This window comes from Amaranthus tricolor, chromosome 7, assembly GCF_026212465.1.
Source record: "Amaranthus tricolor cultivar Red isolate AtriRed21 chromosome 7, ASM2621246v1, whole genome shotgun sequence".
Taxonomy (NCBI): domain Eukaryota; kingdom Viridiplantae; phylum Streptophyta; class Magnoliopsida; order Caryophyllales; family Amaranthaceae; genus Amaranthus; species Amaranthus tricolor.
In genome coordinates, this window is record NC_080053.1 from 9980108 (window position 1) to 9992068 (window position 11961).

At 33.9% G+C, this 11961-nt stretch overlaps 2 protein-coding genes across 2 annotated transcripts; both read right to left on the reverse strand.

The window, feature by feature from the left end:
- Nucleotides 1-9450: 9450 nt before the first annotated feature.
- On the reverse strand, nucleotides 9451-9798 carry LOC130818470 (uncharacterized). The gene has a single exon (XM_057684643.1). The coding sequence runs from the start codon at nucleotides 9796-9798 to the stop codon at nucleotides 9451-9453; it is 348 nt and encodes a 115-aa protein (XP_057540626.1).
- Nucleotides 9799-9804: 6 nt separating this feature from the next.
- LOC130818471 (uncharacterized) lies at nucleotides 9805-10693 on the reverse strand. Its single transcript, XM_057684644.1, has 4 exons — nucleotides 10624-10693; nucleotides 10369-10528; nucleotides 10123-10254; nucleotides 9805-9940 (listed from the first exon to the last, which is right to left on the reverse strand). Exons 1-4 carry the CDS (start codon nucleotides 10691-10693, stop codon nucleotides 9805-9807), a joined length of 498 nt encoding a protein of 165 aa, XP_057540627.1.
- Nucleotides 10694-11961: the final 1268 nt, after the last annotated feature.

Genomic DNA, 11961 nt, shown 5'->3' on the forward strand with positions numbered 1-11961 from the left:
AGCAACCCTTTTTCTTCCCCATTTGCCCCAAATCAGAAACCCTAAGAAAAAGACAATTGTTTCGTTCCAAAATTTATATTAAAACTTCTTAAATCTCTTTATTTACTCCTCCTTCCAACTTAGCACTATTAAAGTGTTCTACGCTTAGTTGGATTGCACTGAGGTAAGAATTTTATTCATTTTATGCCTTTTTTTGTTTATAGGGTTAATCTAATGTACTATATGATTCAGATATAGGTCACATATTTACAAAGTTATACTCCGCTAGCTCAATTTCATTTGGCTAAGGTATTTACTAATTGATTTTAGTACTATTCGAATATGAACTTGAATAAATTAAAACTTTATATATGTTTAAGGATTGGAATAGACTTAACAACTAGTATAAATGTAAGTTTTAAATATGAGATGAATGGACAAATTTAGCCTATTCTATTGAGGATGAGGAGGCATTAGAAGCTATGTGGGAGCATTCAACGTCTACCCCTATTCCCTCGTTCGAGTTGTATGTAGAATCAGTATCCTTAGGGAATAAGTAGTGTAACTCATAGAGGTCTTAGCCTTGTGACACTGATTTTTCCTAAAGAAGGGGAGTTCCAAAAGGGTCATGTGTTTGATAATAAGAAGCCTTTGTTGGAAGCTATTTGATTGTATCATATTTGTAGAAATGTGGAGTGTAGAACTGAGACTTCCAATCAAACTATCAATAGCTTTGAAGTGTAAAAGGGAATGTACTTGGAAACTTAGGGTTAGGTAAAATATGTATTCATCTACATGTCACATTGTAAAATACAAAGGGAAGCATGGGTATTGTGTATTAAATAGTACAATGTGTCAACTGAACACGTGCAATATATATCCTATGTGATTAACAAGATTAGAAACTATGTTGCGTAGGTTCCATCAATTAAAGTCTCTATGGTGTGGTAGATGGTGAAAGTCCAATATGGTACAGATGTGACATATAATCAGGCATGGTTTGCTAGGTGGCAAGCTCTTTTGTTTATTTACGACACTTGAAAAGATTTTTATCCTTTCCTCCTATACTTCTTGAAAGCAATGCAACATTCAAATCCGGGGACATTGGTTGAGTGATTTTTCAAAGCACACAATGATGCTGATTTTTATATTCATAATAATATCGACGAATAAGAAAGGGCTAGTATTAGGGTTTAATATTGAGCTGTGCGTGCTCATTTGATGAATTGCTACTCTAGCCATATAATTGAAACCAAATTCTTGTACCAAACTCTAGCCATACAATTGTTAATAATAATATTTGAGCCCAGAGACAGAATATTAATATCGTTATATAGTCAGTGTCGTTCCTTACAATGTATGGGCTACAGGCAAACTGAAAGAAGTTGGCTCTCTCTATGAATGGTCAATTCTGAACTTAAACGGATGTTTGGAAAAATAACAAAAATGGACCCTATTTATTATAATTAACATTAAAAATGTAGACGTATTATATAATTCTTAAATGATAAAAAAAACTACTCATAAATTGCAAATTTTTAAGTGTGTACTTCCATGAACTAGCATTTTCTAATTTTAGGGCCCTTTTAACTTTAGGCCCTAGGCAAATGCCTACCTTACCTATGATCAGAAAGTGCCCTGTATATAGTCATAATGGTTATTTGAGCTAATAATGGGATGATAAATTGATAAACGATAAAGAGTAATTCTAAACTCAACCTAGTAATTGAGTTATTTATCACTGTTACAAAAATTATTACCCCAATTTCGATTCATAAAACCACCTACTATCTTACATAGAAGACCTATTATCATACATAAATAATAAGCCCAATTACCATGCAAAAGTGAAAGCAATATTCGATGCATATGACAAACATTTTTGGGTAATTTGTTAAACAATGAAATTTGATTAAAATTATTGTGAAAGTAAAGTAATTAGGACTTTTTAATGTTTTTTTTTGTTCGAATGTACTCAATATTAAGATCCCTTGTTTATAATTTTGCCTAGGGCCCCATAAAGTTCAGGGCCGCGGCTGTGTATTGTTCTCTAAAATACATATTTTGATTGCGAATTTAAAACTCGAAAATTTATGAAGCTAAGTAGTTGTTTTATGTATGATAGTAGGTGTTTTATTTATGGTAATAGCAGTTACTATTATTGTATGGTTGTAGGTATTTTATGTAAGATAGTAGTTGTTTTATGTTTGTTAATTGGGGCTATTTTTTATGATAGTAGGTATTTTATGTATGATAGTAGATGTTTTATAATTCATAGTAGGTGTTTTATGTATCACAATATAGGTTTTTATTTTTATATGATATACTCCCTTTTATTCAGCTTAATTGTTTCATTTATTTTTAGACACTATTCATTTGTCACTCTTAATTTGTATTTTACTCTTAATCTATAAGTTAAAACATAGTCATATCACTAGTGGAAAAAACCTCATTTGCTGCGGTTTTCCTTAGACGCAGCATTAAATATCAAAAAAAAAAGAAAAAAAATATATATTACAATTGCTGCGGTTTTCCTGATGCCCGCAGCAAATAATGCTTATTTGTTGCGGTTTTGTTAAGCCCGCAGCAAATAAGTGCATATTAGACGAAAAAAAAATAAAACATAAATAAATTAGCATTATTTGCTGCGATTTTGTTAGGCCCGCAGCAAATAAGTATTAAAAAATAATAATAAAAATAATTTTTTTTTTCGTTTGATAAGCACTTATTTGCTGCCGGCTTCTTAAAACCGCAGCAAATAATGCTTATTTATTTATTTTTATTTTTTTCGTTTAATAAGTAGTTATTTGCTGTGGGCTTCTTAAAACCGCAGCAAATAATGCTTATTTGCTGCGGTTTTTTAAGAAGCCCGCAGCAAATAGTTAGTTCAAAAAATATAAAAAACGCGTTTTGACGTTCTATTGCTTCCAAACCCTAAAATAACTTTCTTCAAAAATCCAAGACGGCGACTGTCTTCTTCTTCAAACTCTTCAATTTCAGAAAATTTCTTCAAAAATCCACAAAAAATCTCTTCAAGTTCTTCAAGTTTTTCAAATCATATGACTCTACTGTGTTTTCTCTTCATTTCGTTCATTATCTTCCAAACCCCACGACTTTGTTTAAGTTCTTCAAGTTCCTGTGTTGTTGAAATTTGTTGCTTCAATAACCACCCATTGCACGAATTTCCTTCTCCATATTTGTTTAAGTTCTTCAACCTACCATTGTTGCTTTTCCTTCAAAAGCCACGAAATTAGGGCTAGTCTTGTTCTTTTTCAAGTCATTGTGTTTTAATAAGGATTTAGTCTTTTTTTTATACTAATCTTATTGTAGAAACAAAATTATCATATCTCATTACCAAGGTATGTATTTTATATTTGAATGTGAATAATTTACTTATGTATGTACTTGAATATTTGAATGTGAATAATTTTAATTAATTAGGATTTTTAGGGTAGATTGAATGAGAATAATTTACTTATGTATATATGTAGTTGTATATTTGAATGTGAATAATTACTTATGTATGTGGTATAAATGGTTCAATGGGTAATTGTTCTTATAAACGACATCATGTAAGATTATAATCATGTAATTTAATTATCAATCTTTATCATTGGATTAATCATTGTTTATTACATTCTACATTATTGGATTATTTAATACTATCAAACGCGAAAGGCAAAAAAAAAATGAAGATTAAATTTGAAGGCAGACAGACCCAACTCTGCGCCTCGCCCAAATCTCTGCAGCACGCGGAGAGCCTCCTGACCCAGCAAAAAAAAAATAAATAAAAAAAAATAAAAAATTTGCTGCGGGCTTCTTAAAACCGCAGCAAATAGTCATACACTATTTGCTGCGGTTTTTAAGAAGACCGCAGCAAATAGCCTTTTTTGCTGCAATTTTAAACCGCAGCATTTAAAATAGGCCATTTGCTGCTATCACTATTGCTGCGGGCCAAAACCGCAGCATATTATGGCCAAAAAACCGCAACAAATAAGGTTTTTTCCACTAGTGTGTGGGATCTTGTTTGATTCATCTCAATACAAGGATTATTAATATCAAATTGTTATAATTTTTAATTAAGAATAATTTGAGATATTAAGGATTATAATGTTGCCTCGACAAGTGTGAAAAACTAAATGGGACAATTAGACTGAATAGGAGGGAATATGATACTAGGTGTTATATGTATGAAAGTAAGTTTTTATGTATCATAGTAGGTATTTAATGTATAAAGGTAGTGGTTATTGTTTTTACTTGATAGTAAGTGTTTTATCCATCATATATAGGAGGTGCTCAATCCATCATAGTAGGAGATTTATAAATGATGATAAAGGTTTAAATATCAATTGAAGTAGAAATCATGATTTTGAAGATTGTGGTACATATCTAGCTTACTTTATGGAACAATTTGAAGGCACTTCTTGTTGAATAAATAGACCTTTAAATTTAGGAACTTCTCATACTAATCATTAGAGCTTTAATTGTGTGCCATTAATCCATAACCTGTTGGTGTTCATTCTCATTCTTAAAGTGATTTAATCAAATTAAAGCGCTTTTAAGCTCTTTGACTATGGTATATGAGGGTGAAAATATAGCTATTGGGATTGGCCTATAAATAGGAATTTCTCTTTCATTTGGAGATAAACATTTCTGAGTTTTGTCTTCTCTTCATGTTCTATTCACTTGTGCAAGAATGGTATTTGCTCCACACCTTTAGCAGTGAGTGTAAATTGCTATTTGTAAGTGTGTTAACCTTAGGAAAGTCCTATCTATCTACAATTGGGATAGTCGGAAAGTAACTTTCTTAATGCAACGACAAGTTCGTGTCACACCATACCTTTCCATATCAAACACGTGTTATACACTACTCTAAATACATTTCTCATATACAAATTGTAACTTCCCATAAAAACTCGGTTCGACAAAAGAATTATATTTTCTAAATAAAATAAGAAACCGAGTTAATCAAGGATGTTATATTGGAACAATAACAAAGATTTATTCAAAAGATAGATTTGCGGATCAAGCCCTACAAGAGTTATAAAGCATTTATTTAAAGTTTAAGGTCTAGCAGCAGAAATTAAAGTAAACTAGTATGAAGCGTCAACTATCTGAAAAGAAATAAAACTCGAGTGCGTAAGCACCTCTTAATTAAAACGTATTGTCCCGATAAACGAAAGAAATTCTAAAGTTTGGTTCTTCCATACTTAAGAAAATTAATTCTTCACAAGTGAAACCTCACTCCCCAACCTGCAACTTAACTCTCTGCTAGTTGTTAACCACAAAAGGAACAACATCAACGCCAGAACATTAAGATCAAAGGTACACATTAGTAAAATACTATACAAAGTTAATTACAACATTAAAGTAAAAGGATTTCATATAAATAATTCTTTTATGATTAAAATAGTCAGTCATACTGTTGCAACTACCTAGCCATACTGGCGGAACAAACCCACCATACTACGGTATCAACCCAAACTCCAAGTATCAGAAAATACATTAGGGGGAGCTAACCCCTAAGTACGTTTCTTCCATAGGCAACACTCCATGCTTAGGTGCCTATAGTTAAGTATGCATACCCTAGCGGTGGCTCATAATGCCCCCATATACCGCGAGTAAAATCAATCCACCAATCAACGTCGTACTACATCCATTTTTATGTTAGTGAGGTCAAACTACCTGATCGGGACTTTATTTCCTTCAATAGTAAAACCGCAAGTGCACAGCGTAGCTTAGTATGTCGGCAAGTACGGGTCGAATCCACAAGGAGTGGGGATTAAGTTAATAGTTTCTCGATCGATTAGTATGTTCAAAAACGTATAATATGATGTTTGGAGATAAAAATAAATAAAGCAAGCAATTAAAAGTACTTAATGAAAATAAAGCATAAAAGTAAATAAGGATACAATGAACTAAAGCAAGGATAAAATGATCAACAAGCTAAGAGGCATATGCTAGGCTTTCTCATCAAAGTAGTGTCTACTAAACTTTAACCTAAGATTATAGATGTTTTATTATGGGGAAGAATGTATCATAAGTACTAATGTTCTCTCTCGAGCAACAAAAGCTTCCTAAACATACTGAACTACCTATTCTCATGGAGCTAAGCATAATTTAAGACATAAAGCACACATTCAAGATTTCCAATCAAAGCATCTACCTATTCCCATGGAGATGTCTTAACTTTTAAGCATAGATTATCGTTAAAAATCGACTCTCGCCCTCAATTCAACGACACTACAACATGATAGCAAAAATCAATCTTAAACCATAAACAACACAACCAAGCCAAAGGTAAAGAAAGCAATTCAAACTACATATATGGTGATGATGCTTAGCCTAAGCCAAAATAAACTACTCACTCATACTCATATTGAAATTGTAGATTGCAAACAAGCCAAGAATCATAGATGAATAAATTAAACTAGAGTATCCTAAAGAGATGAGTGCAATATAAGTTGAAGAACTACAAGCATGAATATATGAAACTAAAGGCAAACAATCAAAGATGACTAAGTGACATGAATTGAAAACAATATAAGCAATGATAGAAGTTACTCTTTTAGGTTCAATCTAAGAATGAACAAGATGATTTGATGATTCAAAGTAATACCTTCCAAAAGCTTCAATAATAATACATCAATGTTTGAAGAATCCAAGTTGCAAAATAGTATAATAAAGGATGAAGCTAAGATTGTAATTGCAAATTGAAAGTCCTTAATTGAATTGAAAGGGAAATTATGCTAAACACTAATTCTTAATTGAAAAGAAAGCAACGCTATGAAGAATACATAGAAATTACTCAAAATGAAAGGTGAAAACTGAGATGCCTAGCTCCATCTTCCTCTTCTCTACTTATAGGCTTCAAAAATAAGTGGGGGGTGGTGGTTTCATGATTGCTCCACCACCCCTAGGTTGTAGGAGGGGGATGCCACCCCTAATGGATATGGTAGGGTGGTTGGTAAACTTGGCAGCAGCAATTAGAAGCAACAAATGTAATTGGGCCTCAAATGATATTTAAAAAGATCGCAAAAGCTGCCGCCGCCCATTTCGCTCGACCCGAGCGGAGCCCGCTCGACCAATCGAGCCACTATCATGTCCAACATCAGAAACTTCAAAAATTGAACAGAATGTGAAACTTCGCTCCGCTTGACCCGAGCCATCCCGCTCGACCAGTCGAGCAAATTTCCTGTACTCCTAAATTGAATCTTGCATTTTGTTAGAAGCTACTGGAAGTTCGAATGCACTTCGCTCAACCAGAGCCCACCTTGCTCGGTTGGTCGAGCAACCTTCAGGAATGTGAAACTCAGCTTCTGATCTCAAGTAATGCTCCTGGACTGCTCGAGCTACCTTGGCTCGAGCTCATTCTGGTTGAGTGGGTCTACTTTGGCTTCTTTTTGGCTTGTCTTATGGCTTAGCTCATGACGTTTCACTTCTTTGAACCCTCGGTCTTTAGGTGAGCAATGTATGCAACCAAAGAGGCTAGTTTGTGCTCGGTGTTGATGATTAGATCCTGAAATGAAATAAAACACAAAACCAATAAAATAAGTGTAAAATCCAATAAACCAATGCAATAACATATAGTTTCCTCACGCTAAACAAGCCATTTATCGGGGTAAAATTAAAGATAAAAGTAGCTAACACTACCTCTACTTATCAAATTATTAAAATCATATTTCTTGATTAAGGAAAACATATTATCATCCTTATACTACATCTATTTTTCTTCAAGAAATAATCAACATTATATAATATTTTACTGCCTATACGTACCTTTAGAAGACAAAAATAACTCTATACGTACTTATCAACTTCAAGTCACAAATCGGGAGCCTACATAATTTACTTATATATACTTTGATAAGCATACATTCATGCTATCTTAAACCACAACAAATACCCACACATAATTCCAACACATTCTATAATAATCTCTTACTCATCCAATACACTTCACATCATCACAATATCAAATAAAAATTCAGATTCAAGAATTTATCCAGAATAGTAGGTTAGGACTGTTATACTGAAATTCCGACTTCACCGTTGCGTTTAGAAGTTATCAAAATCCCCAGGTACTAATTTTCATGTTATTTAAAGTACCCTAGCTATTTTTTAACCTACGTTAAGCTCAAAAGGAGTCCAAAAACTCATTTTTTTTTTGACAAATTTTCAAATCCTACGGGATTATGTGAAATTACTAATAAATCTTGAAATATTAATATTTTTATCAACCTATTAAAATTCTATAACTATCACATTCATAAACCTTTAAATTAATATTTTTAAAAATTATTTCATCTTTATCATTTTAACCTCGCCATAAAATTTAAAATCTAGCTACACACTTTTATCAATAATCTTCAAACTTAGCACATGTAGCAAACCCATAAATTTCTCCTTTCTTGACATAAAAATTTGATAAACAACATGTTATCTTAAATCATAATATACACTCCATTGAATTTTTATTCATTCCTACAACTAATCATATAAACATGCTTATAACTTCTACAATCTAACACCCATTAAAAATTTCTACAACATACAAACATTATAAACTATAACATACAACATAATATATTAAATAAAAGTTTTAAATTTAATAAAGTTATTATTTGATAATTTAAACATAAAATTCATGCCTTTTTAATAAAATAAACATAGTTTAGAGAGTCTACTTACAATTGAATTAGAAAAAGATGGGAGAAAACAAAGAATGTAGGAGTGGAATTAGGCGTGAGGAGGGAGAATGAGAAGGGAGAGTTTTGTGCTTTAGTTTTGATAGAAAAAAAAATGCATAAATTTAGGAAATGGGTATTATCAGTAATAAAAATGAAATCTTTCAAATTCCTTCAAAGTAGAGTTACAAAACCCTAGAAACCCTTCCCCATGGCCAGCCCTTCACACCCCCTTTTTTTATTTGATTTTTTTTTTCAATTAAATCATAAGTTTATTTAGGTTGGGCTAATTGTTGTATTGGAATGGGGTTGAAGTTGCATTTGTTAGTCCATTTCCATGAAAGAAGTGTAACCTTTTTAATTAAATAATTTATTTTCTAATTAAATAATATTAGTAAATAAAATATTTATTCAGAAAATGTCGGAGTGTTAAAGACTACCCCTCCTTAAAAGGGTTTCCACCACAAAAGCAAAACACATAACAACATGGAAAAAGTAAAATAAACAAACATGATCACACATTCCAGCAACATGAGTACACAATCAATAACCACACACACAAAAATAACCAAAAGCATGAAAATGCACGAAATTTCTCTCGCCTTCTACCCCCGTTGAAAAAATTTACGCCCCCGTAACTTACTAACTTGAGATAAAAGGTGAGGGTACTTCTCTCGCATGGGCTCTTCCATTTCCCAGGTTGCCTCTTGTGAGCAATGATTGGACCATAACACCTTAACCATAGTGATATCCTTTCGACGAGTACTACGGACCTTCTTATCAACTATTCAGACAGTTTTTCCTCGTAGGTTAAACTCTCATCATGTTCTAATGGTTCTAGATTTAATACATGAGAAGAGGCTACGACATAACGCTTCAGTTGAGAAATGTGAAAAACATAGTGTACCTTACCAAGAGCATTAGGCAATGCTAACTGATAGGCTAACTTCCCTACCTTTTCGAGAATGTCATAAGGACCTATGAAACGTGGGCTTAACATTCCACGAGCACCACAACGAACTACTCCTTTCATTGGAGACACACGAAGTAGAACCTTATCAGCCTCTTCAAATTCATCAGGTTGATGTTGAAGATCGGCGTACGATTTTTGTCTATCCTCGACTGCTTTCATTTTATCTCAAATTAACTTCACTTGCTCAGTCATTACAACAAGCATTTCAGGTCCTAAGGTAGCAGATTCAGTAAAATCAACCCAACACACAAGATTACGACACCTACGACCATAAAGTGCTTCAAATTGAGCCATTAGAACTCTACCAGATCCAAATGTTCATCCCGTGAACCTTGCCATTCCATAGCTATCACTCTCAACATGTCCTCCAGTATCTAATTGACACGTTCCGTCAAACCGTTGGTCATCGGGTGAAAAGAAGTACTATAAAGAAGGGTGGTCCCCAACGCTTGTTGTAGTAATTTCCAGAAATGTGACGAATACCGAGTATCCCGATCGCAAACAATAATACGAAGTATCCCATGATAACGAATCACGTACTTAATATAAGCACAAGCAAGTTGTTCCATATCCCACTTACAATTCATTGGAATAAACCTTGCCAACTTAGTAAGTCTGTGCACGATAACCCAAAGTACATTACCGGCTCTTATTCATGGCAAACCTAACACGAAATTCATGGAAACGTCGTCCTACTTCCACACAAAAATTTCTAAAGCTTGTAAGTACCCGGCATGTCTGTTATGCCCACTCTTGACCTTTTGACACGTTAAATACTTAGCAACAAATTCTGCAATATTCCTTTTCATACCCAACCAACAAAACATGAGTTTTGAATCTTCGTACATCTTGTCTCCACCAAGATGAACTGAGTATCTAGAATTATGAGCTTCATTCAACAATTTCTTCTTTAAAGAGTAACGCCTATTTGGTACACACCACCGCCCTTTAAAACGAAGGCTACCATCTTCATGACTGTAAAACCTTCAGCTTTCCCTTCACTAACCTGCTCTCGAAGTTTAATGAACTTGGGGTCTTCTAGTTGTTTAGTCATAATTTCTTTGAAGAATGTGGGTTGAATGGAAAATGCACTCAACTAGGCTTCCAAGTCCCCTTCTTGGATTATCTCTAAGTTCATTCTCTCAAACTCCTTACTCAAATCCTCATAAGTAATCAACGATGAGACCGAGTGCCTCGATTTCCTGCTCAAAGCATCAGTGACTACATTCGCACGACCCTCATGATAAGCAATCTTCAAATCATAATCACTGATCAATTCTAACCAACGTCGTTGGCGTAAATTCAATTTGGATTGAGTGAACAAAAATTGTAAACTCTTATGGTCCGTAAAGATCTTACATTTGACACTGTTTGCGATATTTTATCTTTATTTTTACTCTTATAAATAGCTCGTTTAGCGTGAGAAAACTATATGTTATTGCATTATTTTATTTGATTTTGTGCTTGTTTTGTTGCTTTGGTGTTTTATTTCGTTTCAGGATCTAATCATCAAAATCGAGCACAAACTAGCCTTTTTGTTGCATACACTACTCACCTAAACGCTGAGGGCTAAAAGAAGTGAAACATCATGAGCCAAGCCACAAGAACAAGCCAAAAGAAGACAAAGTAGACCATTCTAAAGCCCAATCGACCAGAATTAGCTCGAGCCAAGGTTGCTCAAGCAGTCAAGAAGCGTGTACTTGAGATCAGAAGCTGAGTATCACATTCCTGAAAGTCGCTCGACCAGTCGAGCAAGGTGGCTCGGGTCGAGCGAGCTACAGTCAAACTTCCAGTAGCTTCTAATCATTAACAAGATGCAATTCAAGGGTACAGAGCATCCGCTCGACCAGGTCGAGCAGAGCTGATTTTCACATTCTGTCGAACTTTTGAAGTTTCTGATATTATACCTGATGGTGGCTCGACTGGTCGAGCGGACTCCGCTCGGGTCAAGCAAGATGGGCAGCAACAACTTTAGCGATCTATTTAAATATCATTTGAGGTGCAATCATTTTTATTCCTTTAGATTGCTGCTACCAGAACTGCTTAGCCACCCTACCCTATCAATCAGGGGTGGCACCTCCTTCCTACAACCTAGGGGTGGTGGAGCAATTATGAAACCACCACCACCCCCCCACTTGTTTTGTGAAGGCTATAAATAGAGAAGAGTAAGATGGAGCTCAAGCAATTCGAATTTCACCCTTCATTTTGAGTAACTCTTATGTATTCTTCATAGTTTAGCTTTTATTTCAATTAAAACTTAGTTTTTAGCATAATTTCTCCTTTAATTAAGAACTTTCAAATTTCAATTACAATCTTAATTTC